A 14,925-nucleotide genomic window follows, 5' to 3' on the forward strand; every position below is an offset into this window, starting at 1 on the left:
AATTTTTTTTAAAATTCATTTATTTATTTAACTTTTAACATTCATTTTCACAAAATTTTGGGTTCCAAATTTTCTCCCCTTTTGTCCCCTCCCCCCACCCCAAAACACCAAGCATTCTGATTGCCCCTATCACCAATCTGTTCTCTCTTCTATCATCCCTCTCTGCCCTTGTCTCCATCTTCTCTTTTGTCCTGTAGGGCTAAATAACTTTCTATACCCCTTTACCTGTATTTCTTATTTCCTAGTGGCAAGAACAGTACTTGACAGTTGTTCCTAAAACTTTGAGTTCCAACTTCTTTTCCTCCCTCCCTCCCCACCCCTTCCCTTTGGAAGGCAAGCAATCCAATATAGGCCAAATCTGTATAATTTTGCAAATGACTTCCATAATAGTCATGTTGTATAAGACTAACTATATTTCCCTCCATCCTATCCTGTCCCCCATTACTTCTATTCTGTCTTTTGATCCTGTCCCTCCCCATGAGTGTCGACCTCAAATTGCTCCCTCCTCCCCATGCCCTTCCTTCCATCATCCCCCCCACCCTGCTTATCCCCTTATTCCCCACTTTCCTGTATTGTAAGATAGGTTTTCATACCAAAATGAGTGTGCATTTTATTCTTTCCTTTAGTGGAATGTGATGAGAGTAAACTTCATGTTTTTCTCTCACCTCCCCTCTTTATCCCTCCACTAATAAGTCTTTTGCTTACCATTTTTATGACAGATAATTTGCCCCATTCCATTTCTCACTTTCTCCTCCCAATATATTTCTCTCACTGCTTGATTTCATTTTTTTAAGATATGATCCCATCCTCTTCAGTTCCCTCTACTCACTCTGTCTCTATGTGTGTGTGCGTGTGTGCATGTGTGTGTGTGTAATCTCACCCAGTACCCAGATACTGAATAGTTTCAAGAGTTACAAATATTGTCTTTCCATGTAGGAATGTAAACGGTTCAACTTTTGTAAGTCCCTTACGACTTCTCTTTGCTGTTTACCTTTTCCTGGTTCTCTTCATTCTTGTGTTTGAAAGTCAGATTTTCTTTTCAGCTCTGGTCTTTTCATCAAGAATGCTTGAAAGTCCTCTATTTCATTGAAAGACCAATTTTTCCCCTGAAGTATTATACTCAGTTTTGCTGGATAGGTGATCTTGGTTTTAGTCCTAGTTCCTTTGACTTCTGGAATATAATATTCCACACCCTTCTATCCCTTAATGTAGAAGCTGCTAGATCTTGTGTAATCCTGATTGTATTTCCACAATACTTGAATTGTTTCTTTCTAGCTGCTTGCAATATTTTCTTCTTGACCTGGGAACTCTGGAATTTGGCAACAATGTTCCTAGGAGTTTCTCTTTTTGGCAGTGATCTGTGTATTCCTTGAATACTTATTTTGCCCTCTGGTTCTAGAATCTCAGGGTATTTTTCCTTGATAATTTCATGAAAGATGATGTCTAGGCTCTTTTTTTGATCATGGCTTTCAGGTAGTCCCATAATTTTTAAATTCTCTCCTGGATCTATTTTCCAGGTCAGTTGTTTTTCCAATGAGATATTTCACATTATCTTCCATTTTTTCATTCTTTTGGTTTTGTTTTGTGATTTCTTGGTTTTTCATAAAGTCATTAGCCTTCATCTGTTCCATTCTAATTTTGAAAGAACTATTTTCTTCAGTGAGCTTTTGAACCTCCTTTTCCATTTGGCTAATTCTGCTTTTGAAAGCATTCTTCTCCTCATTGGCTTTTTGAACCTCTTTTGCCAATTGAGTTAGCCTATTTTTCACAGTGTTATTTTCTTCAGCGTTTTTTGGGTCTCCTTTAGCAGAGTGTGGACCTGCTTTTCATGCTTTTCTTGCATCTGTCTCATTTCTCTTCCCAGTTTTTCCTCCACCTCTCTAACTTGATTTTCAAAATCCTTTTTGAGCTCTTCCATGGCCTGAGCCCATTGGGTGGGCTGGGATACAGAAGCCTTGACTTTTATGTCTTTCCCTGATGGTAAGCATTGTTCTTCCTCATCAGAAAGGAAGGGAGGAAATACCTGTTCACCAAGAAAGTAACCTTCTATAGTCTTTTATTTTTTTTCCCTTTTCTGGGCATTTTCCCAGACAGTGACTTGACTTCTGAGCATCCTCTTCACACCCACTTGGCCTCCAGATCCGCCCAGCCAGCACTTAGGGGCTGAGATTCAAATGCTGCTTCCCAGCCTCAGGGCTTTGGGCGGGGGCAGGGCTGCTATTCAGTGTGAGATTAAGTTCAGGTGCTCAGGTGGGGACAGGGCCACCTCACGGGCTCAGTTCCCTCAGGGGGTTTATGCAGAGACCTTCAACAATGGATCCGGGCTCCTGCCTGTTTGGGGAGCCCTGGTCTGCTCCCGCCTCCGCTGCTGCCTCCTGAGGGGGCCTGAGTTATGGGGGCACCCCACTCCCCTCTCAACCCACTAAAGAGACCCTCTCACTGACCCTTGTCACCTGTGGGTGGAGGGACCTGCGCGGCCGCTGGAGATTCCGTCCCTGAAGCCTGCTCGGATCTGCTCCTCTCGGTGCCGGGTGGCCAAGGAAGGCTGGGCTCCACTCCAGGTGTGCAGCGCGAAGGACCTTTTGCGAGAGGTTTTCAGGGCTCTCTGGAACAGAAATCTCATCTGCTCTGTTGTTCTGTGGCTTCTGCTGCTCCAGAATTTGTTAGTAGTTCTTTTTTACGGATATTTTATGGGCTGTGGGTTCGGAGCTAGTGTATGTGTGTCTTTCTACTCCGCCATCTTGGCTCTGCCCCTCAAGCTTTTTAATTTTCAGGAAAAGTTTTGTAATTGTATCTGCACAGGTCTTGAGTGTGCCTTGGGTGTAAATTGACTCCCACATATTTTATGCACTTTGTAGTTATTTTGAATGAGATTTTGAAGCCTTTCTGTCATATCCTCCTGGTTTTTATATGTGTCAGAGAGAAATGTTCATTTCTTTTTTTTTTTTTGCTAGTTTATTTTTAGCCTGCTACTATTCTGAAGTTTATTGTTCCAACAAGAATTTTGTTACTGTTTTGGTTAATTTGATAGAATTTTCTGAGTAAACTGTCATGTCAGCAGATAGGAGTAACTTTTTCTCCCCTGCCCCTCTTCCAACCTACTACAAATTTACAGAATATTTATTTTATCCATGGTTCTGTACTGTTCAGCCTAGAGGCCGATGGACTACCCGAGTCTTACCTTTTCACTGGTCTTCGGTGGCCAACCGAATAAACGTATTGAGAGAAGAGACTTTCCAGAGTCGAACAAGGGTTAGGCTTTATTCAGGGTCTTGGTTACATGTGCAGGGTGAATTCTTCCTCAGGAGAGAGGAATCTTCCTCCTCCCAAGGGGCAAGGATCATACAGCAAGAGGATGGGAGTGGAGGAGGGGAGGGCCCCTCCTCCCTCTAAGGGCCCCTCAGTGCAAAGAACCCCCCCGGAGGGGACTCCGCATCCAGAAGAGAGCCTTTACGCTTTCCTGTCCCTACTTAAGCTCTCCCGCCACATAGTTTGCACGTGAATACCGTGCCTGCTCTCAGCCCCTAGCTAGTCAACAATAGGTGTGCTCAGACCATGGGCCAATCTCAAGGGTGGGATGCTCTCCCCAGCAAGTTTCCCACTGAGAAGAGGTGGAAATGCATGAGATAGCCCGTGTTTCACGCCTCAATTCCCAGCTGTTCCCTGGGGGGCCTCATGAGAACTATGAGGTTTAGAAGTCCTCACCTTTACCTGCCCGAGACTGTCCACGTGAAAACTGAGCTTACACCCCCAACACTGTACTAAGCCCTTTAAGAGCAAGTTCTTGCCTTGTACATATTTACAGTCTACTTAAGGAGGTAAAAGCATATTTACATGAAATTATGAAGAAAAAAATTAAATGCAAAGAAGTATGAAGGTCATGTGACTGATTTGAAAAAACGAAAATATATACCAGAGCCTCCTACATCTCAATGAGTATGTTGTCTACCTTTAGTCGCCTGGGTTAGTAGATTCCAGTGAGTCTGCCATTTCTTAAGACATTTGTAGAACTTTTCTTTTGGCTTGACTTTTCAAGATTGCAGCACATTCTTTAGAGCATCCTGACTGGAGACAAACTGTAATCATTTCAGAGTACATTTCATTTTTAGAAATAGCTATAAGTAGTTTTTCATTCAAGCTTAATAAATGTGTTTTAAGTCGGGGAATGAATTTTTTTGATCCCTCATTCTCCATGACAGTTACACACATATACAAAGTCATAAAAATATCCACCAACTCTAACGAAATGACTCATTTGTATATACTGTAAACTTGTTATGAAGGGGAATGACATGGGAGTCATATTATTTTTATGCCTCATTGCATTGGAAATAGCCTAGAATAGTGAGTCATATCCCTTGAGTTCAAATCCTGGCTCTGCCATTTAATACTTCTGTGAATTTGCGAAACTTATTTAGCCATTTTTGGTTTCATTTTCTTCATCTATAAAAAGAGGGGTTAGACTAGCTATCCACATTAAGTTCCCTTTATCTTTGTGATTTATGGCTCTTGTTCCGTGGTGGGAACAAATGTTTTAGGAAATGTTAATCTGTTAATGGTGTATGAGATGAATTTAAGAGGTTTGCAGAGGCTGAAGGCAAGAAAAAGAATTGGGAGGCTGCTGCAGTATTGTAGGCAAGAGGTTATAGACTCGATTAAATTTTAATACCAAGTTGAATGGAGAGGAAGAGACAAATGAAGACATTTTGGAAATGAAATCATCTGGACTTGGTGAGAGAGCAGGAATGATGAAGATAGCCAACTCTGAGGTTGGAGTGAACCTTAGTGATTGGAGGCTAGCGATGCTATTCGATCCACCACTATTCCCATGTGAAGACAAGAAAGGAAGCTGCCCCTGCCCTCTTGTACATATATAAATATTTACATAATATATACAAAATAAATACATAAATACAAATGTTTTTGTGGGGGGAAGGCACTAGCAGCTGGGGATAAAGAAAGACCTCATAGATGACCCTTGAGCTAAGCAAACTGGACTTTTGAAAAGGAAAAGGAAGTGAGGTGTTAGCACACTGGGGATGTGGGAGAATGGCCTACACAGAGGGCAAGCAGTTGAGAGAGGGAGTGTCTGGTGTGACGAACAATAAGGAGGCCGTTTTGGCATGTGAGACAGGTAGAGCATGTGAAGAGAAATAGCGTGCAGTCAGCTTAGAAAGGTTAGGTTGGAGCCAGGTTGTGAAGATGAAAAGTTCAGAATTTAAGGTCGCTGCTGGCTTGTAGAAAGATTGTCAAGTTGGGGAAGATGGTTCTGTTTTTGCCTCGTGTTGTGTCCTTGATACATAGCAAACACTTAATAAATGCCTCTTGACAGACTTGTATCAGAGATGCTTTCCTAGGGAGATCAGGCCCTGCCTGCATCTGAGGAGGTACTAAAACGTCCCCAAATTTACCTGCCTTCTACTAATCCAGGCTGCTACATGTCTCTCTCTGGGTTGTTGCAGCTCCTCCACCTCCACCACCCTTAATTCGAAATGGTGCCCGGGATGCTCCACCTCCACCTCCACCATACCGAATTCATGGCTCTACAGAACCACTGAGTAGAGGAAAACCCCCACCTCCTCCTTCAAGGACACCAGCTGGGCCACCTCCACCACCTCCACCCCCCCTGAGAAATGGCCACAGAGATTCCATTGCAACTGTTCGATCTTTCTTGGGTATGTGATCCGCTCTCCAGAAGGCCTGATTCACAATCATGACAGAGACCCAGCTTGTAGTTCAGATGGTCTTCTTTGGGTACCTTTTGGCATCTTAGTAGTGTATTATAATCTCTATCTCCATCTGTTCCCCCCAGCTCTTGAGGAGTTTAATATAGTGAATTTTTTTCTTAATTTTCATAGAAGAACAGTTAGTTATTTCTCTGTATCTTCTCCAGCAAGACATCCTGTACAGGCTGACACTATACATCTCTTTCCTTTTTTTTTCTTTTCCTTTTCTTTTTTTTCTTTGCCTCCTTGTCCTTTTCTGAAATTTATTTCTTGGTGGACATTATGCCTTCCTTTGCTTTGGAGAAGTTTCTTTCATCAGGACCAAAACAAGCATCCTGATGTCTTTAGACCACTTTGTATCAGCTTCTTGAGAATGCCTAAGTCGTGCCCTTTCAAAAGTCTAACCACTTTCCAGGGAAACCTTAGGAAATAGTATGGGTAGAGTCATGTGATGTACTGCCACAGCTCCATTGATAATAAGATTTCTGGTCAGGAGAGAAAATTTTAGGCTTAATCAGTCACTAGCTGGAGACAGAATTTCTTTTCTATGTTAGTTTATGTCAATCTATGGATCCAATTTTTCTTATACTCTAACGGGACCCTAGAGAACCCAAGATAATCTTGTCTTTGAAATACAGAGTAGTATTTCTCCTAAGTGTAGAATAGCATTGAAAACCAAACTGGGCCACTTAATTAGTAGCCTTTTTTGAGTTCTCTTGAGAAAATGTAAAGTTACTTATTTTTCCTCTGGCAGATGATTTTGAATCCAAGTATTCCTTCCATCCAGTAGAAGACTTCCCTGCTCCAGAAGAATATAAACACTTTCAGAGAATTTACCCCAGCAAAACAAACCGAGGTGAGGAAAGTATTTTTATACTTTTCATTGAGTACAGAAATTTAGCTAAATGGACACTATTTCTTACCTCTCATTTCAGGACTGATTGAGATATTAAGTATATAATAAATAACTTTAGATTTACTAATTGACATTTGCTTTTTTTTTCTTTCCAGCCACCCGTGGGGCTCCACCCCTTCCACCTGTCCTCAGGTGAAACCCAGGTGGGTCCTATTCCTCAACAAAAGGATGGACCTCCTCCAGTTCTCAAATAGTCCCTGCTGCTTCCCCAAAACCTGCATGAGAACTCCCATTGTGTGTTCTTCTAGTGCAACCAGTCACTCAGAACTTAGCATCCCTTCCAGCTCATCTTCATCTATGCATCTCCTCACTGGACTTGATTGGACTGTCTTATTTTGGCAGTGGGTTCCCTATTCCTCCACTTCCCTTTATCTAGTGAACCCTGCTAGCTGTGTGAGGAAATTGCTTCTGAATCCTGTTCTCTCTTTGGAGAGAGGTGCCTTGTGATGAATTCACTAATCAGAGCAGGGTGAAGGCAGTATCCTTCTTGTTTCTGCATCAGATCCTTCTCCCTTTCCCCACCCCTGGGAAGCCAGATGGGTTCAAGCCATTAGGGAGTTTGGCATAGCCATTACCACCTCTGTTCTTTGTGGGGAGAGTGCCATCTTCAGTAAAATAGGAAAAAAGTGTGCAGAGATGTTATCTGCTTCAAAGGTCACACAGTTGCAGAGTGGGACAGGAAAGAAGTTTGCTTTCTTTTCGGGGTTTTTTTTTTTTTTTACACAGATTTAAAGTTCTAGACTACATTTGGGTTTAAATACTACATACTAATCAGTTAAGCTTAAAGCATGTACTAAAATGGGAGAATGGACTCAATCGAAGGGTTTCTTGGCTCTAGTCAATTCCTCTATCAAAGGGACCAAACGAGGATTGAGTCCTTAGGGGCCCCCTGCCTCATTTACCGAGGATCCTGGGTGGCCAAGTAGGCTCAATTGAAGAATTTTTCTAATCCCTTGGATCACATGCTAAGGAACCAGTGCAGGTCCATAGTGGTCCCTGTGGGAGAAGATGAAGCTGAATTGCGTATGTGTGTATGACCAGAACCTCCTTGTTATGATGCAGATAAACCCGGTGCTGGTTTACCTTTATTCTTTTTCCATGTACTGTTGGTTTGATTAGGTCAGTTGTAGGGAAACTTTTTCTAACTATTCTTATTTTAAAACCTGGTAGCAGTTGTCCCCCAGAGTTGCCCTCAGTACCTGGGTTTGGGAGGAGATGGAAGGACTTCCCTGGCAAGGAGCCCTAGACTGGGGAAGGGAAAGGAGGAAAGGTTGATATTTAATCATACTGATCATTTACTTAGTCTTGACTGTGAAGTCTTCAGATCATTGTCTAAATGGAAATTGGCAACTTTTATACAATGTTCTGTGATGGTGTTTTTCTTCAAAATATTCAAACATAGAACAGAAAGAGAAATACTTGTTATCACAAAAGCCAAACCCTACCTTTTCTTGTGGGGTTGGCACCTTTCTTCCAATCATTTGCTCTTTTAGGTTTTGGACTGTGTCACATTGGCATCCATTGTACTTTCACTGTTTTGCTTCCTGAAAATGGTTGGCTAAGTTCAAGTCATATGGATTTTTCTTCTTCAGAGTATGGTAATAATCCATTATGTATTTGGAAGTCTGCCTTATACACTACTCTGTCCCACTGTTGGTACTAGATTTATTGTCATGACACAACTTGAATTCATTCATTCAACAAATTTATTAAGAGCCTACTCTTGAGTAATGGGAATGTGGCTCATAGTTACTGATCTATTTTGTATGTTAAAAAAACAAAAACTTGTAATATAGGTTTAAGGTGGGCTGGCTGCAAGGGCACTAAAACTTCTCACCTTTGAACTCCTCTTTTCTCTGCTTGTGGGAATGTTGTTACCTCCTTTGTTGAAGATTGGGTGGGTCTCATGTTGAGGCTACTCCCAGTCAACGAACCCTTCCTTATGTCCCCTCTCTGAAGGAAGAGATGTTGCCCAGCTCTGCTCATCAGAAAGCTGAGTTAAAAGCCCCCTGGTTGGGTTTGGTTTTTTTTTTCCCTAATGGGAAAAACTTAATATTTGTTTCCTATTGCCCTGGCTGCAAAGCAAATGGGTAGCCTCAAGCCTGAATGAGAGCAATGCCCCTCTACTTAAGCCAATCTACCCAGGTCAAAGCACTTTGACGTTGTGTGTGGTTCTGTGTATTGGGGGTTGGAATGCTGCTCAAGCTTCAAACCTTTGCTTTTCCTGAAACCAGGGCTCTTGGGCTATTGGAGTGGCTGTAGGGTTCCTTAGGAACCCAGCCGTCTTTATTTGGCAAGGGGCAAGGAGGACCTGTCTTGGCCTCCTAACTTGAAGCCCAAATGAACCTCTAAGGAAGAGGTGAGAAGAAAATATGTAAATAGACTTAAGCATTGCTACAGAGTAACTCAGGGCTGGGGTATATTTTAATTATCCTGATCACTTGAAATAAATCATAGACGAAGTGAATTTTGGAATGTGGGAAGAAATGTATCCCCATAGTTCTCTTATCCTGAGGGGCCTAAAGGGAGGTAAATAGGGGTTGTCTGAGGCTCTGTTTTATTTTTAATGGCACTACACTGAGTTGTCTGTCCTGGAAACCCAACCTGGGATCAATGGCAAACCAAATTCCTTACATTCCAGTCTTGGTCTTTCTATCCCATTTACATCCCAGCCCCTGGCTCTAAGGTCTAGGTGGCTCCTTGGAATTGGGAATGTGGGAGAGTCGGCCCCCTGCAACATTGCCTTTGAAATTCTTCTGCTTTAAAACAACAAAAGCAAGAATGTGCAAAAACAAAAAATGGAAAACTTTTAATAGAAGGAAGTGTTTGGATCCATTCAACTCCACATCATTGTGCCTTTACCCTATGTCAGGCATCTGTGCTCTGTATTCCTCTTGGACTGAAGCAGTTTAAATCTTCCTTGTCTACTGCTGTTTCCTTCTTCCTCTGCACATCTTTGTAGACCTGTTGGGCTTCTTCTCTAATCCTTGTGAGTCTCATTCCACCAGTGGCAGAGGACCAGCTTCTCTCTCTCCCTACCTCTTTTTCTTTCCCAGAGTGACAAGCATGGATGTCACAGTAATCAACACTGTATAATACACCCAGAATGATGAGAGAGGGTGTGTGCACATGTATGCTTGAGTGTGTGTCTGTATGTGTCTGTGTGTGATTTGCATGTAGATGGATTTTTAAAAATAATTTATTGTATGAATATAAGGACATTATGTTTTGATCCATGATTCTCCTTCCCTAGTTGTGTTGATTCCATCCCCTTCTTCCCCCTTTAAGATGTACAGTCTGGTCTCAGGTTGGATTCTTTGGTACACTTAACTTCTCCCTTCTGGGTGCCATGCAGCTATTTAATTAAACCTCATTTTACAAACCAAATCGAACTGAATATCTGTGTGCTGTGTCTGGAGTCCCACCCCAGGGACTGGAATGGGGGCCCAGAGGAAGACTTTACCACCTCTTGAATTTCCTGTTTTTGCACTTAGGCTGGACTGAGGCACCTGCATCTCTCCAGGGGTCTTCTCATTCTCCTTTTTCCTTAAGGCAATATGCAAATGTGAAAAGAACACTAGTCATGAATCAGAAGACCCAGACTTGAGTCTTAACTGAGGTCTGCCACCTCTGGAGGTGGAGAACTTTTTGCCTCAAGGCCGCATGTGTCCTTCTAGGTCCTCAGGTGCAGCCTTTTGACTGAGTCCAAGTTTTATAGAACAAATCCTTTCATTTTTTTACCCTTTTTTAAAAGATTAATTATTTTTAGTTTTTAACATTCACTTTTATAAGATTTTGAGTTCTAAATTTTTCCCTGCTCTCTCCCCAAGACAGCATGCAGGCTGTTACAGGCTCTACATATACATTCATATTCAGCATTTTTCCACATTAGTCATGTTGTAAGGAAGAATTAGAACCAATGAGAGGAAGGACCAATGAGAAAGAAGAAACAAAACAACAAAAAAAAGAGCAAATAATGTGCTTTCACCTCCAGTCAGACTCAGATTCATTCTCTGGTGTGATTTTCCATCATGAGTCTTTGAGAGTTGTCTTAGGTCCTTACATTGCTGAGAAGAGTTGTCTATCAAAGTTAGTCATTGGACATTGTGGCTGTTACTGTGTACTACGTTCTGGTGCTGCTCCCCTCACTCAGCATCAGTTCATAATTACATGTCATTTCAGGTTTTTCTGAAGTCAAACTGCTTATTTCTTATTCCACAGTAGTATTCCATTACATTCATATGCCACAGCTTGTTCAGACATTGCCCAATTGATGGAAATCCCCTCATTTCCATTTCTTTGCCAGTACAAAAAGAGCCGCTATAAATATTTTTGTACATGTAAGTCTTTCCATTTTTATGATCTCTTTGGGATATAGACCTAGAAGTGCTGTTACTGGATCAAAGGGTATGCACAGTGTTATCGCCCTTTGGGCATAGTTCAAAATTGCTTTTTAGAATGGTTGGGTCAGTTCACAACTCCACCAACAATGCATTAGCGTTTTCCCAAATCGTTTTCAATAGTTATCATTTTCCTGTATTGTCATGTTGGCCAATCTGATATGTATGATGTGGTACCTCAGCAGTGTTTAATTTGCATTTCTCTAATCAATGGTGATTTAGAGCATTTTTCATATAGATAGCTTTAATTTCATCATCTGAAAACTGCCTGTTTGTATCCTTTGACCATTTATCAATTGGGGAATGACTTGTATTCTTATAAATTTGACTCAGTTCTCTATATATTTTGGAAATGAGGCCTTTATCAGAGACACTGGCTGTAAAAATTGTTTCCCAGCTTTCTGCTTCCCTTCTGATCTTGGTTTGCAATGGCTTTGTTTGTGCAAAAACTTTTTTAATTTAATGTAATCAAAATTATTCGTTTTGCAACTAATCCTTTTATTGAAGGAATTTGTTCTGTGAAGTTTAGATTCAGAGTGTCACACTTGAGGACCTAGAGGATCCACATGTGGCCTGGAGGCCAAAGATTCCCTACCCCTGACTAGCAATTAGGATCAAATCATTTTAACCTTGTGTGTGAAATGGGATATGATGATGTAGGTTACCTAACTCACAGGGTTGTGAGAGTGAAAAGAGGTCATGTATGTGAAAATGTGTTGTAATAGTAAAACTTAAATATTGATATGAGGTATGCATTATTAATCTTTCCACTTGTTCTTTTGGCTAAATTATATTTTAAAGTTCTCTCCTGTGGCAGTGAGTGTAGCCTTGATATTTGAGGCCTTTGCTAGTTTATGCCTGCATCTAACTTTGCCATTTTCAGATTTCAGGAACTTTTAGATTTGTCCTCTAAGATCCTGGCATGAGCTCTTAATACCCTTCTTGGTTCTCTAGGATATGTTTGGTGGTAGAATACTTAGGGAATGACAGAAAGTAAGTGGGGGAAAAGCATGTAATCTTTTTGTATATGCATGAGTATATGGGTGTTGGTTGTTCTCACGGAGCTTTTAGTTCAAATATAGGATTGCTCACCGGAACTTTGACTTACTTAAGGTGTGAAAATTCAGACCTCTGTTCCAAATGGTCTAAACCAAAGTATATTTTCTTAAAAAAAAAAAAAAAAAAGCTGAGATTTGAAGGATGAATTTCAGACACTCATGTTTGGTCTGTATATGAATCGCACATAAAAATCTATTATGAGTAGAGGGAGAGGAGCTGAGAAGGGCCCTATTGGGTTTATAGGGCAGAATCTCTACTTCCTTAAACTTAAATTCACATGAATTAGTATCATGTAGTATATTTCCTGTCTCTGGTGCTGCCTAGTCAATTTCATATAGTTCAGCAAAAGAGGCTTACAGAAATGCTTCTTAACTTCATAACCTTAAAAGTTCCTTTGTCCAGAGGAAATGGTGCCTCTCCCCTGGTGTGTTCAAAAGAATGCAGACAGGTCCTTTCTGTATGATTTTATTCTCCCATGACACCATGCAGGAGGCATTAGGAGACGGGCCACAGATCTGCTTACTGTAATTATGACTGAGGCACAGCTGCTTGGAACCAAAGATGACTTTTTTTTTTAAATTTTTTCCTCAGCCAGTTAACTATGAGATGACTTTGCTAAAACAAACTCCTCTTCTCTGGTAGCCTGGCTTTGAGGAAGGAGGTGGTTTCTCATTAACTTTCAGGCAGAAATTTGGAGAGCTGTTTTGGAGATCCTATTTCATGTCAGTCTCCCCTGGAGGAAAGTTGTAGAGGAAAAACTTTTCTTTAGTAGATTGGATCAATTTGGATGGTCTCACATCTGTGCTTACCCTGAGTTTGAGGGCCAGAGGTATAAGCATTGGAATGTTGTAAGAATCAGGAATATCTTTGTGGTGATCCTTTAGACATTTGCTGAGGCCTTCATTTACCCACTGATTGACTCTTAGTAGAGGCATATCCACATGCCCAACAACTCATCTGTAAAGCTGGCTTATCACACCCTCACCATATCTTGTTGTTCAGCAAGAGTTTTCAGGAGTTCAAATTGGTATTGCCCTTATGAAAAGTGTAAATAGTGCATGCCCATCTACTTCCTAAAACAAAATGCAGACCTCTTCTTTGGAGGGTGTGCAGGGAAACCTTAGTTCTCCTCCCCCTCTTTAGAAGGGCAACTTATTAAGACCTGAATTTTATTCTCTTTATCTTCCCAGGACTTCAATTGGATTCCTTGTGACAGTTTTCAACACTCTCATTAGAAATCAGAGGTTGAAAGATGAAGCTGAAAAACATCAGTTGCTCATGGGTAGGCCAAGCTAATATAATAAAAATGACAATTCTACCTAAATTAATTTACTTATTCAGTGCCATATCAATCAAACTACCAGAAAAATATTTTCTAGAGTTAGAAAAAATAGTATCAGAATTCATCTGAAAGAACAAAAGGTCCAGAATATCAAGGGAATTAATGAAAAATGCTGGGGAAGGTGACCTAGTCTACCAGATCTCAAATTGTATTATAAAGCAGCAATCATCAAAACCACTTGGTACTGGCTAAGAAGCTGAGGGGTAAACCAGTGGAATAGGTTAGGTACTCAAGACACAGTAGTCAATGAATATAGTAATCTAGTGTTAGATAAACCCAAGGACCCCAGCTTCTGGGGTAAGAACTCACTGCATAACTGTGTGGCGGAAACTGGGCATTGACCAATGTCTGACACTGTACACAAGAATAAAGTCCAAATGGATACATGATATAGGTATAAAGACTGATACTATAAATAAATTAGGGGAGCAAGAAATAATGTATTTGTAGATTTATGAAGAAATTTATGAGCAAACGAGATAGAGACCATTATGAAGTGCAAAATGAATAATTTTGATTACATCAAATTGAAAAGTTTTTTTTACACAAACCCAGTACAACCAAAATTAGGAGGGAAACTGAAAACTGGGAAAGAATTTTTGCAACTAGTGTCTGTGATAAAGGCCTCATTTTTAAAATATACAGAGAACTGAGTCAAATGTACAAGAATACAAGTCATTCACCAATTGATAAATGGTCAAAGGATATGAACAGGCAGTTTTCAGAGGAAGAAATGAGAGCTATCCATAGTCATGAAAAAATGCTCTAAATCACTATTGATTAGGTAGATGTAAATCAAAACAACTCTGAGGTACCACATCACACCCATCAGGTTGGCTAACATGACAAAACAGGAGGATGATAAATGTTGGAGAAGATGTGGGAGGGTTGGAGCACTAATTCATTGTTGGTGGAGTTGTGAGCTGATCCAACCATTCTGGAGAGCAATTTGGAACTGTGCCCAAAGGGCTACAAAAATGTGCATACCCTTTGACTCAGCTTCTCAAACTGTATCCCAAAGAGATCATAAAAATGGGAAAGGGTCCCACATATACAAAAATATAGCACCTTTCTTTGTGCTGGCCAAGAACTGGAAATCGGGGGGATGCCCATCAACTGGGGAATGGCTAAACAAGTTGTGGTATATGAATGTAATGGAATACTATTGTGCTATAAGAAATGATGAACAGGAAGACTTCAGAGAGGCCTAGAAGGACTTATATGAACTGATGCTGAGTGAAAGGAGCAGAACCAGGAGATCATTGTACACATCAACAACCACAGTGTGCATTTCTGATAGACTTAGCCCTTTACAGCAATGCAAGGACCTAAAACATTCCCAAAAGACTCTTGAGGCAAAATGCCATCCATATCTAGAGAAAGAACTATGGAATAGGAATGCAGAATGAAGCAGAATATTTTCTCTTGTGTTATGTTTTGTTTATATTTTTCTCATGATTTCTCCTATTCATTTTAATTCTA

The 14,925-nt window shown here is 40.8% G+C and overlaps 1 protein-coding gene across 9 annotated transcripts in view; it reads left to right on the forward strand.

The window, feature by feature from the left end:
• The window catches only part of WIPF2 (WAS/WASL interacting protein family member 2), a 65,711-nt gene extending 52,282 nt beyond the window's left edge, over positions 1–13,429 (forward strand). For 6 of the 9 annotated variants that reach the window (XM_072646354.1, XM_072646355.1, XM_072646353.1 and 3 more), the window contains 3 exons: positions 5,463–5,675; positions 6,481–6,582; positions 6,738–10,029. In XM_072646354.1, coding sequence (XP_072502455.1) covers positions 5,463–5,675; positions 6,481–6,582; positions 6,738–6,778 — 356 coding nt within the window. In that variant the 3' untranslated portion in view covers positions 6,779–10,029. Of the gene's footprint in view, positions 1–5,462; positions 5,676–6,480; positions 6,583–6,737; positions 10,030–13,291 lie in introns of those variants that run through there. The other 3 variants (XM_072646360.1, XM_072646357.1, XM_072646362.1) reach the window with 1 other exon arrangement.
• The last annotated feature ends 1,496 nt before the right edge of the window (positions 13,430–14,925 follow it).

The sequence above is a fragment of the Notamacropus eugenii genome, chromosome 2 (genome assembly GCF_028372415.1).
Source record: "Notamacropus eugenii isolate mMacEug1 chromosome 2, mMacEug1.pri_v2, whole genome shotgun sequence".
In the NCBI taxonomy this organism is placed as follows: domain Eukaryota; kingdom Metazoa; phylum Chordata; class Mammalia; order Diprotodontia; family Macropodidae; genus Notamacropus; species Notamacropus eugenii.